The following is a 19,893-nucleotide window of genomic DNA, read 5'->3' as shown; positions in this document are numbered from 1 at the left end:
GGGATCCTAAGTGTAACGATATCATTTTTCTCTTGAAAACTTCTATTCTTCCTAAGATATGGGCCTTCAAAATTCAGTAAGTAGGTTACCATAAGCAGCTTCGCCTGATTTGATTGATAATACATAAATATCGTCTAAGGGAAAGTTGTGTGTTTATCAAATATCTACAACTTTCCTTTTGATCATATTTTGTAGCATCAATAAAAACGGCGGTGGTGAAGGTACACAATGTTATCCTACCCATTATTATTCTCATACTTTTACAGCCGACCAATATGTGTACCATATTCAAAACTCTTTTGGCCGGCCTTCGATCGGGAACTTAAGACTTTCATCTATAGACATTGTACAACACCGGCTATGCGTTTAAATCTTCCTTTATATAATTTAAAAATTGTTGTTGGTAGTAGCCGGCCGTTTAAGAATTTCACTTTTCACGGAGTCCAACACTAGTTAATCACCCTTTAAAAAGCATAAGTTTTTATGGGTGGCTTCGGCCTGGAATTTAAGATTTTCACCTATAGCAGGGTCTAAAACCAGCTTCGCTGTTATGTTTCTCTTAAAGGTCGAAATTTCGGAAAATATGGCATTCTACTTGAAGAGAATGAATGGTTGGAATCGTGATCTCCAGGCCTTTACAATGGTTTCCATATTGCCTTGGTCGACTGTAAAAAATAGGACAAAAATCGCGGGTACTTACAGAATTTCCAAGATCCATATCTCGGGAAACATGAACTTCTGCTAGAACAAATTTATGCCGTTGTATTCAATACCCCAAGGTCCATCTCTGGTAAATATATCAACATGATTTGGGTACAGTTTGGCCATGTCAGTTACTCCGTTCCGTACTAATCGTGCCCATCAGCCATTTTAATTGGTGTCCGTAGAGTTTTTTAGACCGTTTAGCCCATAATCTCAGGAAATATGGATCTATCAAGGATAAGGTTAAATGTTCGAGGAGCCATAACTGAGGATTTTAAAGGGTTTTGGAAGCTATATGAAGAAGTCTACATCAATCCCTTCCCTTTGCTTTAATATGATAACGACCGGAAGAATCATATAATTCAAATAAGATGTTTGGGATGTGTGGGAATCAGTTAACAAATTGAAATTCTATATAATAATTATTTGCACATGAATTGGAAATGCTGCTCAATATAAATATCTCGAAATAATATAATAATTTAAAACTCCCGTTTTCTTACTTTTTGTTGTTCTTTTGTTTGCAATTAATAATTTTTAGTGCAAACCTAATAAGGCCGAAATAAAACAGAAACTAAATGAATCATCTGATAAGTTGTTAGTATTTTCCAATGGATTAACAACAGCAGCAGCATTAACAGTTCCAGCAATATTGCGACCCTGGCCCTGTATACCATTCTCATTTGTTTGTTGTTGTTGGTGGGAAATATAATTTACACTGGGCCTTTGTAACAATTGCTGGTGGTTATGTGTCGGCGACTGATGCTGCTGCTTCATGTAATTATCATTCAAATCTTTAGTTTCCATTGATATTTCTTTAGCTGTGTGATTTGGGGTGGTGGGAACGACGACGACAGGACAGGCAATTTCTAATGATAATGTGGATGACACTGCTGAAGTTGCTTCAAATGATGGTCGTGATGAGGAGGACGTTGATGTTGATAAAGTTGTCACAGGATTAGTAAACGTTGTTGACTCATGTATTTTTTTGGACAATGATCGCGAGAATTGATTTTCCTTTTGATCCGACTTGTTTATTTCTGGTTGTTGCTGTTGTTGTTTGAAATGTTGTTTCTTTTCATTTAATTCCTGCATTTTCATGTTTGTTTTGTTGTTGTAGTTATTGTTGTTGTTACTTAACGTAACTCTTTCTACACCTCAATCAATATCACTGTGTTCAACATAATCTTCATCATCTTCGAGATCTAATGTTTTAAGACCACCACCACCGCCGCCCGTGCCACCGCTACCACCTATGGACCCCGACGCATGATGATGTTGCGGTGTACCCGTCACCGTTGTTGTAAAACCATGCTGTGAATTATCTTGCGTTAATTCAATAAAATCGTAGGAGGTCATATCTTCATCTGAATCATAGGCGATATCATCATTGGCTTTGCCACTACCATACGCTGAAAGCAAAAGAAAAAGAGATGTTCATTATTATAAAATAAATTATTTTCAAGATTTAGCTAAATATAATTTAAACATAAATTAGAAGACCTATGCAAAGAAGATCGATACAAATTCCTCTGATTATAGAACAATCATAGAATGTATTTTGTCCATGGGAGTCCAAAATGGTCGTCTACTAAAGGAGATCCATTTCGTATACTCTGCTTTGCCGTGGGAACTGACGATATTGGTTGATAGGCTTCTGATCTAGGGGTTATATCTTGTATCGTTGAACCTAGATCATGAAGATCCCTCTTCCCCTGGATGCCGGGGGTCCTATCAATGACCCTCTCTCATGCCATTGTGTTGCTGTACTGGAAGAATCTTTGGGGTTTATCCAGAATAACCCCCTTTGTCTCCTCAAGTAGATGGTCCACAGAAGACATGAGCGGCATTATGACAGGTTTGAATATTTTTCTATCGCGTGCGTGTTTCCGGCTTTGGACTTGAGGACCTTGTTCCTACATATCAGCTCGAATGTGAGCCCTAGAATCTTGGGGTAGTTACATACTTATGTTTCCACAACATCCCCGATATGAATGATACGGGACCTACTTTATTATTTTTTTAATTTATTTGTTTAACATTATAGTAACAAAGCCGAGTCCGAACGGCGTATCTCGCGACACCACTTGTAGAGAAGTTTTTCACGGCTGAATGCTCAGGAAATATTGCCTACACTACGCTGAGGGGATTTGCTACCGCCGAAAATGTTGATGTTCCTATCAGTTATTGAAGCGCAGACATTCTGAGTGCAATGCGGACGTGCTTATCACTGCATCACGATGGCTCTTGGGTTAGTAAGTGGTCGGAATTCTTTTGTCGTGTTGTGCTACTTACGTAACCCTAACGCTGGGGAGAAAGCTGAAAGCGTCTTCGCAACGGTCGACAAATTCACCTTCGATGGCTTCCTGGCCTGGCGGAATCACGCTGCTCATTCCCCAGACTTCGGGAACGATGTGGGTGGCTAGCGACTGATTGAGACCTTTAGTGAGATACTCGACTCCTGGCTCATCCCGCTATTTCAGGATTTCATGGAGATACCATCAGGTCCCAACGCTTCGTATGATTTACAGTTTGCGGTGGTGCCCCCTCGGCAGGAAGATATATAATGCAACGTAGTACTCTTCTCTTCGAACCGTAACTCCCGGGGTGCTCGATAAACTGTCGATTAAAACAACTTGCGTCCTTTTACGGATTAGTCAGAGTAACATTGTTAAACGTTGCCGATGTCCTATCTTATATTACTCCTTCCCGGAGTTCACTTATTCCAGCTCCAATGTTACCAAATCTTCAGATGATCTAGCCACTTATTTCGATTGTGATCAACGATTAACCTGTTAACGTCCAGCTTCAGCTTTCTGACTTTGGTGGCTCGACGAAGATCATCACCCTCGTTTGATCTTTCCGCAGCCTCTGCTGGGAAATTTGGTCTCGCTTCTTCAGGTATTCGGTCAGCAGGTATATAGCGAACGGTTGTAGCAGTGATGATGTCCCGGAAAGTCCTTTCTGCTACCAGAACACCAGAAGATTTCGATAGTTCTATGAAGCGGTGGTTGGCGAACTTTCTGAAACTAAGCCAATTAGCCTTCTCATGATTATCTCACTTCGGGTATTCGATCAGCAGGTATACAGCAGAGGTTGTAGCAGTGATGATGTCCCGGAAAATCCTTTCTGCTACCCGAACACCAGAAGGTTTGTGTAGTTCTTCGAAGCGGTGTCTGGCGAACTCTCTAAAGCTAAGCCTATTAACTTTGCCATGATTGTCCCGCTGCATCTGCTGGTCTCATTTCAGTTATTCAGAAATTTGATCTAACTTCAGGTATTCGGTCAGCAGGTATATAGCGAACGGATGTAGCAGTGATGATGTCCCGAAAAGTCCTTTCTGCTACCAGAACACCAGAAGATTTGGATAGTTCTATGAAGCGGTGGTTGGCGAACTTTCTGAAACTAAGCCAATTATCTTTCTCATGATTATCTCACTTCGGGTATTCGATCAGCAGGTATATAGCGAGCGGTTGTAGCAGTGATGATGTCCCGGAAAGTCCTTTCTGCTACCCGAACACCAGAGGGAATTCTGTTAGGGGCGTCTTCATTGACCGTGCTTAGCGTATATATTATATATTATATTATATAATGTTGTATACATTAAGCATCTCTACCTTAGTAGTTCCACACCTGACAGCTACTTCCACATTATAATATCCTCCGTCAATTTCCTAAGCAAACACGTTCAATTTTGGCATAACTCCGGTCCGAGTTTTGTAATGTACTCAATTGGGCTCTTATGATTGGGATCGCGGCGCTTCTTCAGCTTTCCAGCCTTCTGGTACAATTTGGTGTCTAATTATAAGTTGAAGACACTTGGTAGATACTGTCCTACATCACTTCTATCAATCCATTTCATTGATTAAATAATGGAATTCACTAGCCAGCCAAAAAAAACTATTTGCCGTGAAGTTTTGGCCCGAAGAGTATTGAAGTCAGCGCCGCCTATCAGTTCTAATGGATATATGAAAGTCCTGGGCTCTTATGATTATGATTTCAAACTGTAGTCCGGGTTAGGTCACCTTTTTTGGTAATCTGATGGTATACAAATATTCCAGGTGTTTAAATAAAAACTTGATGCCCAACCTGACCTTCTAGATTTTTCAAATCTATATTTTCGTGCATCCGCTGACAAACTTACCTTCAATATATTTTTCGAAATTTGGTGGCACCAATGATTTGGCCCGTTCAATATCCTCATACGAACAGTGGCCCTTATCCAAACCTTAAAGAGATAAAAAGTAAAGCTTAGTAAATTCCAAAAAATATGAAACTAATGGAAACTTCCAAAAACTTACCAAACAATAATCCCATACGTTTTAGAACCTCTGCATCATCATGCATTTCAAATTTATCATCAAATTTGAATATATACTCCGACCTAGGGGAACAAATATCAACAGTATAAATACCCACTAAAAATGTCATCATCGTCATGAAACACTTACTTATCATTGGTTACACTACAATTAATTTTGGTTGATTTATGCGTATTTACAATAATAAATGGTAATTGTATTGATGAATTTGCTGTGGGTATTATACCCTGTCTTTCGGCTTCTTTGTTGCGTTCAATGAGACTCTTAAACGAGACTTGTTGCAGCAGTAATTCTCGCAATTGTTGATGTTTCTGTTTGATACGTTCCCGGCGTTCTTCATTCTCTTTTTCCAATTGCGAGCATTCCTGGAAATAAAAGATTGTATTGTGAGTTTGAAGCACATTCATGTTGTTATTGTTGCTATATTAACCTCTACTGCACTGGATGGTAAACCAATCCAACGTATTTCCTTTTTATCTTTGGATATTATTTGCAGTGCCATTAACACATTTAAAGCATCATAGACACGACGTCGTATGTTCTTTTGATCACAGTTCTTGTCGAAGGAATTATTTTGAATTTCTTCGGCCACCAGTTCATCGGCTACCTCATTGTAGGTGGTGGTACCCTTCACCTTGACTTTCTCACAGACTTTCAGGGAGAAGTGGCGCAAACCTTTGCCGGCTTTTTCGGGTTTACGTTTTCTTTGTACTACAGATGCATTTTGATGATGGCTGGTTGTTGTTGTGTTGCTAAATAACATCAAATAATAATAAAGGAAATAAATTTATTTCAAACAGTTGATAACTTACATTTTTGATTTATTAGCTGCTGCCGCCGCTTTGGCATTATTTGCTAAAATTTGTGGTTTATATTTGTAGCGCTCTTCTTCTTTAACCACCGTCTATATGTATGGTTGGGAAGGTGTGTGTGTGTGTTTTAAAGAAAACAGAAAGTAAAAATGTTATTCCCATGAATAGAAGATAATCGCATAAATGTTTAATTTTCCATTTTCATATTTAACACTAACCGTATGCGTCGTAAATTCCTCCACAGGTTCATATTTTATTGTTGTGATATTTGTATTGTGTTGCTGTTGTTGCTGTCTTTGCATATTATTACTGTTGGAGGAATTCGCCGTTCCACTGGTGTTTTGAGTACTACCACTACTACTTTGTGGTGTTATAACTGTGTATGTGGTATCTACAATGGGTGGGAAAAAAGAATCACGGATTAAACATGAGCAATACGATTGATTTATAAATAATAAGGCAAACTTACTTTCCGCTGTTTGGATGTTATAACTATTTTGTATTCTTACAAACTGAGGTTGACTTGTGTTCTGAAAATAGAGAAAAAATAAATTATTGTTTCTTGGTAATTGGGAAACATGCAAAAATATGGGTATGGAGAGAAGTGGGCTTAAACTGGTTTGAAGCCCAAAAGTGTTAAAATTTTGCGGAGGAGATACCTGAAGGAACGAACCGATATGGTCCATCTTGGAACTTGGTGTAAGCTTTGGAGTGACTCCTTTCGATAGTAATTGTCCCCATCAGCCTTCGATGAAATTTTCAAAACAATCCTCGAACAGTGCGCTTTTTAATACAAAGGAAAGCTTGCCTCTCAACACCCTTTACAAAGGAAAGACTGCTTCTCAAAATCCTTTATAAAGACAAGTGTGCTTCCTAAGACTCTATCCAAATACAAAAGTGCTTCTTAGGACCCTTTCCCAAGGAAAGTGTACTTCTAAAGACCCCTTCTGAAGACAAGGATGCTTCTTAAGACCTTTTATAAAGACAAGGATGCTTCTCATGACCTTTCCAAAGTCAAAGGTGCTGCTTAAGAAACTTTCCAAAGGAAAGGGTGCTTCCCAAGAAAAGGGAGCTTCTTAAGACACTTTCCCAAGGAAAGGGTGCTTCTTAAGACTCTTTCCAAGGAATGGGTGCTTCTTAAGGCCCTTTTTAAGGAAAGGGTGCTACTTAAGAATCTTTTCAGGAAATGGTGTTATGAAAGATTCTTTTCAAGGAAATGGTGGTACTTAAGACTCTTTCCAAGGAAAGGATACTTCTTAAGACCCCTTCCCAAGATGAGGGTGCTTCTTAAGGCCCTTTCCGAAGACATGGGTGCTTCTTAAGACCCTTTCCAAAGGCAAGGGTGCTTCTTAAGGCCATTTCCGAAGACATGCGTGTTTCTTGCGACCATATCCAAAGACAAGGTTGCTTCTTAAGACCTTTTCTACAAAGACGGGTGCTGCTTAAGACCCTTTTCTACAAACAAGGTTGCTTCTCATGACCCTTTCCAAAGACAAGTCATAGGTGCTGCTTAAGACACTTTCCCAAGGAAAGGGTGCTTCTTAAGACTCTTTCTCAGGGAAAGGGTGCTTCGTAAGACTCTTTCTCAGGGAAAGGGTGCTTCGTAAGACTCTTTCTCAGGGAAAGGGTGCTTCATAAGACCCTTTTCAAGGAAAGGGTGCTACTTAAGACTCTTTTTCAATGTAAGGGTACAAAAGAAAGACTATTTTTCAAGGTAAGGGTACAAAAGAAAGACTATTTTTCAAGGTAAGGGTACAAAGAAAAGACTCTTTCCAAAGTCAAAGGTGCTGCTTAAGACACTTTCCACAGGAAGGGTGTTTCTTAAGACCATTTCCCAAGGAAAGGGTGCTCCAAGGAAAGCGTGCTTCTTAAGACCATTTTCCCGTGGAAAGAAAGGGTGCTACTTAAGACTCTTTTCAAGTAAATGGTGTTACGTAAGACTCTTTTCAAGGAAATAGTGTTACTTAAGACTTTTTCCAAGGAAAGGATACTTCTTAAGACCCCTTCCATAGGTGAGGGTGCTTCTTAAGACCCTTTCCAAAGGCAAGGGTGCTTCTTAAGGCCCTTTCCGAAGACATGGGTGCTTCTTGCGACCATATCCAAAGGCAAGGTTGCTTCTTAAGACCCTTTCTACAAAGACGGGTGCTTCTTAAGACCCTTTTCTACAGACAAGGTTGCTTCTCATGACCCTTCCAAAGACAAGTCATAGGAGCTGCTCAAGACACTTTCTTAAGACTCTCAGGGAAAGGGTGTTTCGTAAGACTCTTTCTCAGGGAAAGGGTGCTTCGCAAGACCCTTTTCAAGGAAAGGGTGCTACTTAAGACTCTTTTTCAAGGTAAGGGTACAAAGAAAAGAATATTTTTCAAGGTAAGGGTACAAAGAAAAGACTATTTTTCAAGGTAAGGGTACAAAGACTCTTCCAAAGTCAAAGGTGCTGCTTAAGACACTTTCCACAGGAAGGGAGTTTCTTAAGACCATTTCCCAAGGAAAGGGTGCTCCAAGGAAAGCGTGCTTCTTAAGACCGTTTTCCCGTGGAAAGAAAGGGTGCTTCTAAAGACCATTTTCAAAGGAAAGGTTGCTTCTTAAGATCCTTTCCAAAGGAAATGGTGCTTCATAAGACCCTTTACCAAGGAAATGGTGCTTCTTAAGGCCCTTTACCAAGGAAAGGGTGCTTCTTAAGATCCTTTCCCAAAGAAAGGTTGCTCCTTACGATCCTTTCCCAAGGAAAGGGTGCTTCTTAAGATCCTTTCCTAAGGAAAAAATGCTTCTTAAAATTCGTTAACAAGGAAAAGTTGCTTCTTAAGATCCTTTCCTAAGGAAAGGCTGCTTCCTGAGCCTATGTAATCTATTGATCAACTACATGTGGAGGCAAAGATCATTCCCGTCCATCTATACAATAAAATGCTAGGGAAGATCTGTGCCCCGACGTATTCTAACCTTTTCAAATTTCTAAAATATATTTTAAGAGGGATTGTGTTCATGTGTATGTGACAAGCTACGCCCACGTTGGGGAATTCCCGTTTCCCACAATTGGTTATAGCATGTTTTTGTTTTTCCTCACATAAAATTGATAAAGTTATTGTTGTTTTTAGTTTTTCTTTTCGTTCAAGAATTCCACAGATACTCACCATTTGTGTAAATGTGCCCATGTTGCCGCCAACAGTGGTGGCAAATACTGTGTTCGCTGTTGCTGCTGTAGATGATGAACCTTCATGAGGTTCTTGCTTTATTTCAACTTGTTTGATGACTTTGTGAATTTTCCCTAAAAGGAAAAAAGATAAACTGTTTAAAAAGAGATGTAAAACAAAGTGGTGTCTATTAAATATTAAAAAGTTACATTAATCACAAATACAGAGATAATTAAAAGCAAATGACAAAAAAACTAGATGGAATTTCTATATGTCGAATCCAGAATGGTTATTTACAAAAATACAAAGGGTTTGCCATTGAAAGGAGTAAGGAGGAGGAGAGAAACCCCATCAAAATCAAGGATGAATGAAATGAAATTCCCACTCTAACATTTCCAACTCTCAGCTGACCACGACTTGACAAATACAACGCGTCGTAATCCACAACGTGCCACACACAACTTATGGAATTATCAACAGCGATTGCAATGAAAAGAGAGAAAGAGCGCCGCGGCGCTGCAATAATGTGAAAGAGAACCTACAAAATGTCATTTTGTAAAGAATTTACAAAGCAACCAGAACAGACAACCGGCTAAATAATAAACAATGAACAATAAACAATAAACGTTCAAAAACAACGAAGCCTTAAACACTCTACCAATAACTATCAAAAGGAAGGAAGAGTTTTGTTGTATATGGCTAACAAGCGTTTTGGTTCTCTTTTAAACCCAGTCAAATATTATTGTTTTAATAAGAAATCTAAATGTGCCACTATAAGTACACTGCATGTACTCTTTACCCTCCTGAAACATAAAATGAAAAAAGTAAAATACCAACAATATTCATTTCATCCACCACACATCCATCGTCCACGTCTATCATATGACGCGAAACCCACATGCGAGACAACTGTGAAGACAGGCAACAACAAGTTATGAAGTGTGGATGTTGAAATTGTAGAAACAACAAAAAATTATTTGAAAGCCAAAAAGAAAAATGAACAAAAATATGTCTCGTTTTGTTAGTGTTTAAAACTTCCGTTGTCGTTCGTAGGTACATTATTGTTCTTGTATATAACAACAAATTACACTAAAAATTAACTAACGCAACTCACCACTTTGCTTGCCATCTATGCAGCCACATGGAGATTATAAAATGAAATTTCAAGTATTGAAGTACTTGCAAAAAAACGAGTTACTTTTTCTACGGGGAAGAAGACTAAACTGAACTTTATTGATAGATATTTGCCAAAGTGAAAATGGGGTAAATGTGGATAGGGGATAGATAGATTATGGTAAATTAATAAGACATAAAAAATCGGAACGAACATTTTCACAAAAGATAATGCATAAAAAACTTTAGACCAAAATGGACTAGAGTTCAGCTAACTTTAGTTTATTCTACTTTTAGAAAAATTCCATCATAGTGACCAACAACAACATGCATGACCTAGATGGCATAACATTTGTAATTTGACTCGTTCAACTATGTCACTGTCGACATTGGCGGTCGACCCGCAAATTGGTCGGCAAATGCTTCGAAGATTTTTTTCTAACACTCTAAATTCCGAAAAACCTAATCACCATTTTAAGGTCTCGGGACAAGTGCCTTTTAGGAGCACTTCTAGGATCGGGTTGAAAATTGTATCATAGCTAGTCATTGTGACCCCGATCCAAACCATATATAGTTTTTCGGGGGAAGCCCATACTTCCCGAGATGTGGGTCTTGACATTATGGAAATTTCTTACTTTGTTTATTTTATTTTTATTTGCATTTATAGGGCAAGTCCATACTTTCCAAGATATGTGTCTTAAAATTTGTTACTTTTATCACCATTATTAATATTCGGTTGAAAGCTCTTCTATGGAGAAGTGTTGCATTATATGTTTGGATCGGGGTAGTTCTCCTAGAATAAACAATTGCAATGGGTAGGAAAAATTTAGGAAATTAAGTTACGTTACGGTACAGGGACTAAAAACACAGCGCCGGCGGCAAAGGATTTGTTACACAGCCTGAACCCAACTGATGATAAGCTGGGCACCACGGCAACAAGTCCGATTCCGGCACATGCCGACAAGGGCCATCAAAGGCAGAATGCCACGGAATCACTGGCCGATGATAAAGAATCTAATGAGATACGGCGCGAACCTGTATTCTGAGAGGGGGGTCCCCTTCATCAAAAATAAGCTGAGGTTCGAAATTCCAAAAGAATTTATCCTCATGCGCCTCGACGCGAACTTCAGGTGGACAGGATATTCCTCACAAATCCTGTAATTGCTGAAGCCAGAGACTCCGGTGACAAGCAAAAATGTGCAGTCAACGAAACCCACTGCCTCAGACAAAGTGGCGAAGTCGAAATCCGTTCCGAAGCCGAATCCGAGGATTGAAGAACTATAATGAGCTCACTCCAAACCAAACGACATTGCAGCCTTCGTCCAAGAAGACGATGATCTATGGAGCTGTCATTGCCCATAAAGCCAAGGAGAATGAGAATAAGACCAGCACCAGAAGGCACACATATCCTCGGGAAAAGCGACTTTGAAGTACATTGGCTGGTCTTAATGGTGCCCGCTGATGGCCTTCGAATGGTAATCATCTATCGAGCAGATCGGCCGCGCCTTCCTTTAAAAGGACGTCAAGGTCATTAGCTGTCATAACAAGAAATCGCGAGATTTATGTACTTATTCATTCAAGTGATGGCATTGGTGAACTTTGGGAAGATGTCTAATCTTTCTGCGATCTCCGTTCATGAATCCCATCCAGAAACTCAGTAAGAGGAGGGAACCGGCAAGCGATATACATCTTGCAGATTAATCTGCACCATTGTAAAGCAGTTGTAGCCAGATTACTCTTGCCCATCACTGAAGTAGACATTGCCTTAATTCAGGAGCCATGGTTTCTGAATAGGGTTCCTAGACTTAACAATGCCAATTTTGACGTCTTTGCGTCATCTCTGGTCTATTGAAGCAAACTTTATTTCCGAAGCGCCCTTCCTTTCAAAAAGAGTCCACAAAAGCACCCTTTATTTCCGAAAGGGTTTATAGAAGCACCATTTCTTTCAGAAAGGGACACCCTATCTATCAGTAAGGGTCTATCGAAGCACTCTTTCTTTCAGAAAGAGATTTTAGAGCTCCCTCGCTTTTAGAAAGAGTCCGTAGAAGCACCCATAAAGGCCCCGTAGAAGCACACTTACTCTCAGAAAGAGCCCGTAACCCTTCCTTTCGAAAGGGTCTAGCACCCTTACTTTCAGAAAGGGTCTTTAGATGCAACCTTACCATAAAATCCATAAAAGCGCCCCTTACTTTCAGAAAGGGTGTATATAAGCACCTTTTCTTTCAGAAAGGGTCTATAGAAGCAGCCATTCTGAAAATTGAAATAAATAAATAAAAAATAGGCAATACTTCTTTAAAACCCAACTCAAATAAAACACACGCATTTTGCATTTTTTTCTTTAAAAGTATATTTGCATTTTAACACACGGTTTCAATGACAGCACGCAGTTGCAAAAACATGGCTTAGATACAATAATATTTTTTGTTTATAATAAAGAATAAACTATAGAGACGTGGAGCATCAACTCGCGTTGAACAAAAAAAAATTAGAAAAAGAAACACACGCATTTTGCATTTTTTCTTTAAAAGTGGGTGTCCGCAAGATGCTGGACGAAAAGATGGCCGCCGTGTGTATTGTTGTTCTGTGATACGACCACAAGAAGAAAGGAAAAAGGAAGGAAGAGAAAGACGACGAGGGTTGGAATCAAAGAACAAGCACGAATGGAGAAGAAATCGAAGGGATGAGGGATCAAGCAATATTTCAATGGGGCCGTGGGTTCTATACAAGAGAAGAAGGAAAGATATTCAATCTCATGGGCACCAAATAGTATCTGCTTTTTATCAATAAGACTATGGCACCAAAAGGGAGACTGCCGCGTTTCTTCCTCGTTCTCGTTCTACGTTTCGATTGACCTCGACATTTTGCATCTAGGTTCGTCAATAGAACTTATTGAGTATGTCAAGTCTGAAGCGAGCACTAATGGTTATGGGTTCGACCATCCACCGAATAGAACATCATCACATTTCAGCGGCGGATAACCCCTCAGTAATGCTATGCTGGTGGCACTTTTCAGAATTCTAGTACAATATTCTGCACATGTTTCCAATTCGTCGTTCGTATGTATGTTCTGTAATACTGAACTGAAAATGAAGCCGATTCCCTTTATAAAAATAAATGTAAAAGAAGTGTTCCCCTTGTCCTTTTGTGACCTAAAATTTTTTTAATTTCACTAGAACAAGCTTCCTTCCACGAAGCTTTCGATCTGTGCAATATAATTTCCCATTTAAACTATATAGCGGATACGCCACGTTGGTCGAAGATTGCTCATACGCCACCCTGTATGAAAGACCCAATACAATTTATACACTAGCTGAAGGTCTTTATACAGGAGCTGAAGGGAGTCTTTATAGACGAGTTAAAGGGAGTTTTTATTGTCGGACCGATGGAAGTCTTAATAGACGAGCTGGAGGGAGTATTTGTAGACGAGCTGAAGGGAGTCTTTATAGATGAGTTAAAGGGAGTTTTTATAGACAAACCGAAGGAAGTCTTTATAGAAAAACCGAAGGGAATCTTCATTGATAACCTGAAGGCACTCTTTATAGACCAGCTGAAGGGAGACTTTATAGACGAGCTGAAGGGAGTCTTATAGAAAAGCTGAAGGGAGTCTCTATAGACAAATCGAAAGCAGACTTTATATACGAGCTGAAGGGAATCTTTATAGACGACCTGAAGGGATGTTTTATAGATGAGCTGAAGGAAGTCCGTAGAGACGAGCTGAAGGAAATCCTTAGAGACGAACCGAAGGAAGTCCTTATAGACGAGCTGAAGGAAGTCCTTAGAGACGAGCTCAAAGGAAGTCTTTATATTTGTCATTATTAAATACCTATAGGCAAAAATTTTTGCCACTCTCCAAAAATACGTGCAATTTAAATTATTTTTTTAAGTCAAATTATGCCTATAATTTCCAACTTTCCAAATCGGTGCTGTGCTTGAACTAGGTCATCGAATAATAAGTACCAAAGAAACACATGTGGCTGATGCTCTTTCAGCGTGAAAATAATCAATTTGCATCAACTGCACATTCTTATCTGCAGAAATCTAATATTTTTTCTTGTCAGAGACTTCCGATTTATTATTTCATTTTAAATAGTTATTCATTAAAAATAAACAACTCTTCAATTTGTATTACTATTTCTTTGGTGTAGCTTAAAACAATGGACCTGATTCACTCAATCATAATTGTTGACCCCCTCCCACCCAAAAAATCTTTCGGTGTCATCATCATCACCGGTGCGTTGCTGTCGTCTTTCGTTTACATTCCATTCGATTTCATTTAATCTTCTTAACAACAAATTAACAACAAGAACAAAATCAATTCTATTGTTGTTTTAGCACAACCAACAAATCATTTGCAACAACAAATCAGATTTTTTGAAGATTTTGCTTTAGTTTGGTTCGTTAAAATGAACATCGGCAGCATCACACCGTGTTTTATAGACGACAGACAAGCAGCAGGCCAAAAAGAAAGAAATTTTGGTAGTAGCAGAAACAATTCCCTCGAAAAAAACTGTTATCTTAGTACCACACGTTTCTTTACCAAGAGTGCGGCGCAGCCTTTTCTTGTTTATTATTTTGTCACTTCTTACATTTAGCGCAGCTCTTGTATTACACCAGCAGCTATATACCTATCAGAAAATAAAAACAGCACAACGAAAGACAAATATAATCCAACATTTACCAAAATAAAAGTTGAATTTCCACCTTGGCCAAACATTTTGTTTGTTCGTACATACGCTACGACGCGCTACAACCAACCACCCAATAATGTTCCCCGCCATTATATCAAACTATTCACAAGTCGTCAAAGCACGAAAAAAGAAGCAAAAAAGTAAAAGAAACTGTCAAAATATTTTTAGAAAAAGAGAATCGAACGAACAGCAGCGAACAATTTGCTTCCCATCCACCACACACTACATTCTTTCAGATCGTTTTAGTTCCGCTTTGAGAGAGAAATATAATACCAATCCAATTGGAGTAATATGCAAGTGGGAAGAAATTATCTCTCTATGCTCTCTTGGAATAGTGATTAGCTAAATCATGAAAGAAAAGGGATAAAGGAGTTATAAGCGAGCCGAAGGGAGTCTATATAGACAAGCTGAATGGAGTCTTTATAGACGAGCTGAAGGAAGTCTTTATTGACGAACCGAAAGGAGTCTTTATAGACGAACCGAAGGGAATCTTTATGGACGAGCTGAAGGGAGTCTTTATAGACGAGCCGGAGGGAGTCTTTATAGACGAGCCGGAGGGAGTCTTTATAGACGAGCCGGAGGGAGTCTTTATAGACGAGCCGGAGGGAGTCTTTATAGACGAGCCGGAGGGAGTCTTTATAGACGAGCCGGAGGGAGTCTTTATAGACGAGTTGAATGAAGTCTTCATAGACGAGCTGAAGGGAGTCTTTAGAGACGAGCTAGAGGCGGCTTTTTAGGGGAGCTGAAGGGAGGCTTTATAGATAAGCTGAAGGACGTCCTTAGAGACGAGGTGAAGGAGGTATTTATAGATTTGCTGAAGGGAGATTTTAAAGACGAGTGGAAGGAAGGGCTGCTTACGAGCTGAAGGGAGTCTTTATAGACAAGCTGAAGGGAGTCTTTATAGACAACCTGAAGGGAGTCTTTATTGACCAGCTGAAAGGATTCTTTATAGACGAGCCGAATGAAGTCTTTATAGATGAGCCGAATGGTGTCTTTAAGGACGAGCTGAAGGGAGTCTTTATAAACGAGCTGATGGGAGGGTTTATAGATGTGTAGGCGGTGTTGTCGCCTGTATCGACATCATCTAGTAGTTGGTGAACAGTGTGGCAGTGGATTTAGCAGCGGATATTTTAATATTCCTCAGATGAAGGAACTGCACGAAGTCATCGAGAATAGAACCCGACGCCAAGAGGATGTGACATTTCAGAAAGCTAGAGTTTAAACAGTTCCAAAGATATCGCCTCGCCTTGGGAAACTTCCTGACGCCAAGATCGTACAATCATCCGCATATATTAAACAGTTCCAAAGATATCGCCCCGCCTTGGAGAACTCGCTGTTTCACTTTACGGGTCTTCTTATTCCAATTTCTGAATTCAACAAACGACTGGCGTCCACACATATAACTGATCATCCAACGTTTCAAACACAGCTGTATGGAAGATATCTTTAGAAGAAGTCTCTAGAATCTTTGCTACTGGCGATAAGAGGTCTGTCTTCAGTAGCCGGTCAACCCTGCCGGTCCCCACTCCAAAAGAAAATTGTCTCTCAGCTGGTGGATTTTTTGAAGATTTTATGCATACCCAAAACGTGGATTTTTATACAATTTTGTAGGGACTCAGAAAGGGCTATAAATATGCATTCCTCAAAGACTTTTAAGAGCATCCGAAGGGCACAAGAAACGTGACAATAAACTTGGTTTTCTTAATGATTTTTAAGGGGCTCGGACACGACAATAAGCGCGATTTTCTTACAAATTTTTAAGTGGACAATAAACTCGGATTTCTTGCATTTTAAGGGTACCCGAATGAGGCAATAAGAGTGAGTTTTTTTATAAACTTAAGTGAAAATTTTAAAATTTTGTGAGGGGAGGTACCCGAATGTGTTGTCCGATATAGGCCTTCTTGGAACTTGATGTAATTTAGAAAGAAAATTTACGATGTGAAAAGTTTTTGCAAAGTTTGGACCAAATCGGTTACTCCGTTCGAGAGTTGTCGCGCCCTACAGATAGACAGAACAATAAGATAAAATCATGGGAGTTTAAAGGCCCAAATCTCGGGAAGTATGGACCCCCATAACAAAAGTATTTTTTAATAGGGTAACAAAGTCTACCAAAAGTAGATGTGATAAATAAACCCCCTAGGGAACTTAAAGTTACTTCATTGAATATCCTCCACCAAAATAATCTTTCTCTCCTTAATGTATCCAATAAAATTCTTCAAGCACCTATACCTACCCAAAATAAAAACAAAATATAGGCACCAAGTCCTCTTTGTACCCACTAAACCACATACAAAAGTAATATTTTGTATTTATAGTACAACACAAGTGCAATAACAACAGCAACCATAGCAAACACGTTCAGGAAAGAAACAAACGCATAGAACAAATAATAACCGAAAGATTACCCACATACATGGGCATTTGCTGATGCTTACTCCTCAGCCCTCAAGTCAGTCAGTTGGCTGGCCAAGAAGAGTGAGACCAGAGACTTACAAGCAACAATGAGAAGGAAAACAACAACAGCAACAAAACTTTAGTTATTTTGTGGGTTATTATTGCTGTTGGTGTAAAAATATGGCGGCTTAAAGAATGATATAGGCAATGTGCATCAAAAACCGAACAATAACAATCATTACGAGAGGGAGAGCAACCAAATAAGAGTCTCGCCGTAACGCGTAAGTAGTGTAACATCATCGTCAAGAGAGACCTAACACCACTGAGTCCGTCCACTGAGTAGTAGAGTGACACAAAATGTTTGTTTCAAGAAAAAAAATAACACAAGGAGAATGGAAAACGTCAACCCAAATCCACACACATGAAAGGGGGATGTGCATAGCATTAAGAAAGGCAAGTCAAAAGCATGTATGGAACATTGTCATTTGCCTTTAAAAAGCAGAATACACGAATTACCTAGGGTTTAATGGAAATCAACTAAAGAAAACATCAACGAACAACAATGAAATCAAAAACTCACTACTGTCATCATCATAATTGTGGGGGGAACACGAAATAAGGAAAATAAAAACAAAAATGCAATCTGTCAAAAAGAATATAGACCACCACCACCATCATCAACAACACATACTGGTTGCCCGCAATGATTGCATAGATCTTTCTTATCAAGGCAAGATCGATACCATAGGGAGGGAAGGACCCTTTTCGTGGGTACTTGTAGGATATTAATTACTTATTATATCTTATCATTTGCACTTACCATTTTCATCTGTAAAGAAATAGTTGATTATTTCACCTGTCGTAGATGCGGCGGTAGGGCCTGAAGTCGCTGCTGTGGATGAGTGCGCCATTTTTTGTGTGCTTTTTTCCCAGCGCGTAATGTATTGCGTTTTGTTGTTATTTTTTTTTTTTTTTGCTTTGCTTTTTGCTGGCCTTCTGCTATACAATTATTACTACTAAACAATTTATGGAAATACCACAGGCACAGCTTCGTAACTCTGAATTGTAGCTGTGGCGGCTGGGCTGGTTGCTTGTATGAAGTTGTTCAATAGTTCTTCTTTCTTTCGTTTGGGGTTATTTCTATTTTCGTTTCGCTACAAAACACACAACAACAAATTAATATGACGATGATGAAGAGGCACCTTATCACACACACCACTCATTTTCCCCAAAAGGTGGATAATAAACAACAATTAAGTAGTACTACTGTGTAGGAAAAATAAAAGAGCGCTTAAGAAACCTTTTCGAGTATTAATAATATATTCTCGGTTTGAAGCATTGATGACGTTTCGTAAAAACTCTGGCTGCTCTGCCCAAGAAAGCGGCCAAGAATTTCAACCAAAAAACCCGAAAGAACACTGTAATTACACGTTTGCCTGCGTTTTAATCTATTTTCAATTTTAACCGCAACCATTTCTTATCATTTTATTTTTTCTTCTTTTGTACATGCACTTCTTTTTTGCCTTCCCAAAGGCCGAGACAATTGACTAAAGCATGAAAAAAATGTCTTCTTTTTATGGCTCGTTTGCGTATTTCATTTTTAATTAAACATTTACGGTTTTATTTTCTGCACTCTCCTCCCTCCCAGCTATTTCAATTGGGACATTATTTCTCTTTTGATTTACTTCTTATTAACAGAATGCATCCATAAATATCAGCAATAACTTTAAGTTGGGGAAAAAATCACTTTTCACGAGTTAAAATGGCGAGAAAAGGAATTTGTAATTCCAGCGTTTACGGTTGGTTTTTTTCTCTTTTCACACCACACACACCGAAAAATACGATTTTTGTCCGGCGCTTTTCGGGCACTTAACATTAACCGATTTTTATCATTTTTACGCCAAAAAATTGAGAAAATTTGAAATTTTCCAATGGTGTAATTTTCATGAAAATCGGTTAGGTTTGAGACCATGAAAAGGGGTATCAAAATTTTCCTAGAATTTACCAAACGTCGTGTTGGAATAAGATGAGCGAGCAAATGACCCGATGTCTCAGCTGTTTTTTACGCGCGCCAAACGGCATCGTCAGTGTTGTCAATATCATCAAAAGCTAAACAAATTTAACCTGTCCTTACAATCTACAATGAAAAAATCCAATTTTAATGCATTTCTTTCAAAAACCCTAATCTGCAAATAATTATACAATCTCCATAAGTCATTTCATGTATAATATTACCTTATTTTATTTGTATTTAAATATTTATGATAAAAAATATTTTTTCGCATCACACTAAAAACGCCACAAATCAACATTGTTATTTTTGTTTTCCTTCTACACACTGCTTGACACATCCAGCGATGATTTTCGACTCAGCAATGCTGCCACACCACAACAAAACACAAATCTGGGTTATCTAAATGCATACGCTGGCGCTCCAAAATGTAAATTAGTACACAAAACGTATGCAATTTTTTGCAGAACGTATGGGGCTAATTTTTCTCTGGTACATAGAAACAGATTACTGGAAAATACTTAGTTTATTTTACACATATTCAATGTAATGGACAGCTTATAGTACGTTTAGACTTATAAATCCACTCGATTTCAAATGTCAGTTCCATAGTGTATACTACCCCGGTTATGGGTCAAATACATACGGTTCGTTGTGTGACGCGTTACGCGTTGAAAACAACAACTACGTGAAAAATGTGTAATTGATGCCACGTTTGTTCTT

The 19,893-nt window shown here is 38.9% G+C and overlaps 1 protein-coding gene across 5 annotated transcripts; it reads right to left on the bottom strand.

Annotated features, from left to right (window-relative positions):
* Positions 1–1,205: 1,205 nt before the first annotated feature.
* Dp (transcription factor Dp) lies at positions 1,206–19,251 on the bottom strand. Of its 5 annotated transcripts, none has more exons than XM_073989900.1 (11): positions 18,845–19,251; positions 17,980–18,313; positions 8,965–9,098; positions 6,306–6,366; positions 6,055–6,227; positions 5,837–5,928; positions 5,455–5,776; positions 5,154–5,389; positions 5,004–5,086; positions 4,847–4,930; positions 1,206–2,114 (listed from the first exon to the last, which is right to left on the bottom strand). In XM_073989900.1, the coding sequence occupies exons 2-11, from the start codon at positions 18,068–18,070 to the stop codon at positions 1,861–1,863; spliced, it is 1,530 nt and encodes a 509-aa protein (XP_073846001.1). In that variant the 5' UTR covers positions 18,071–18,313; positions 18,845–19,251; the 3' UTR covers positions 1,206–1,860. The 5 variants fall into 5 exon arrangements, with proteins under 5 accessions (XP_073846001.1, XP_073845999.1, XP_073846000.1 ...); XM_073989898.1 differs by having other exon boundaries at positions 19,165–19,242; XM_073989899.1 differs by having other exon boundaries at positions 18,460–19,235.
* Positions 19,252–19,893: the final 642 nt, after the last annotated feature.

This window comes from Musca autumnalis, unplaced genomic scaffold (assembly GCF_047663935.1).
Source record: "Musca autumnalis isolate F117 unplaced genomic scaffold, ASM4766393v1 scaffold_5, whole genome shotgun sequence".
NCBI classification, from domain to species: Eukaryota; Metazoa; Arthropoda; class Insecta; order Diptera; family Muscidae; genus Musca; species Musca autumnalis.
Note: the sequence above shows the minus strand (reverse complement) of the source record. Positions and strands in the feature narration are given on the sequence as shown.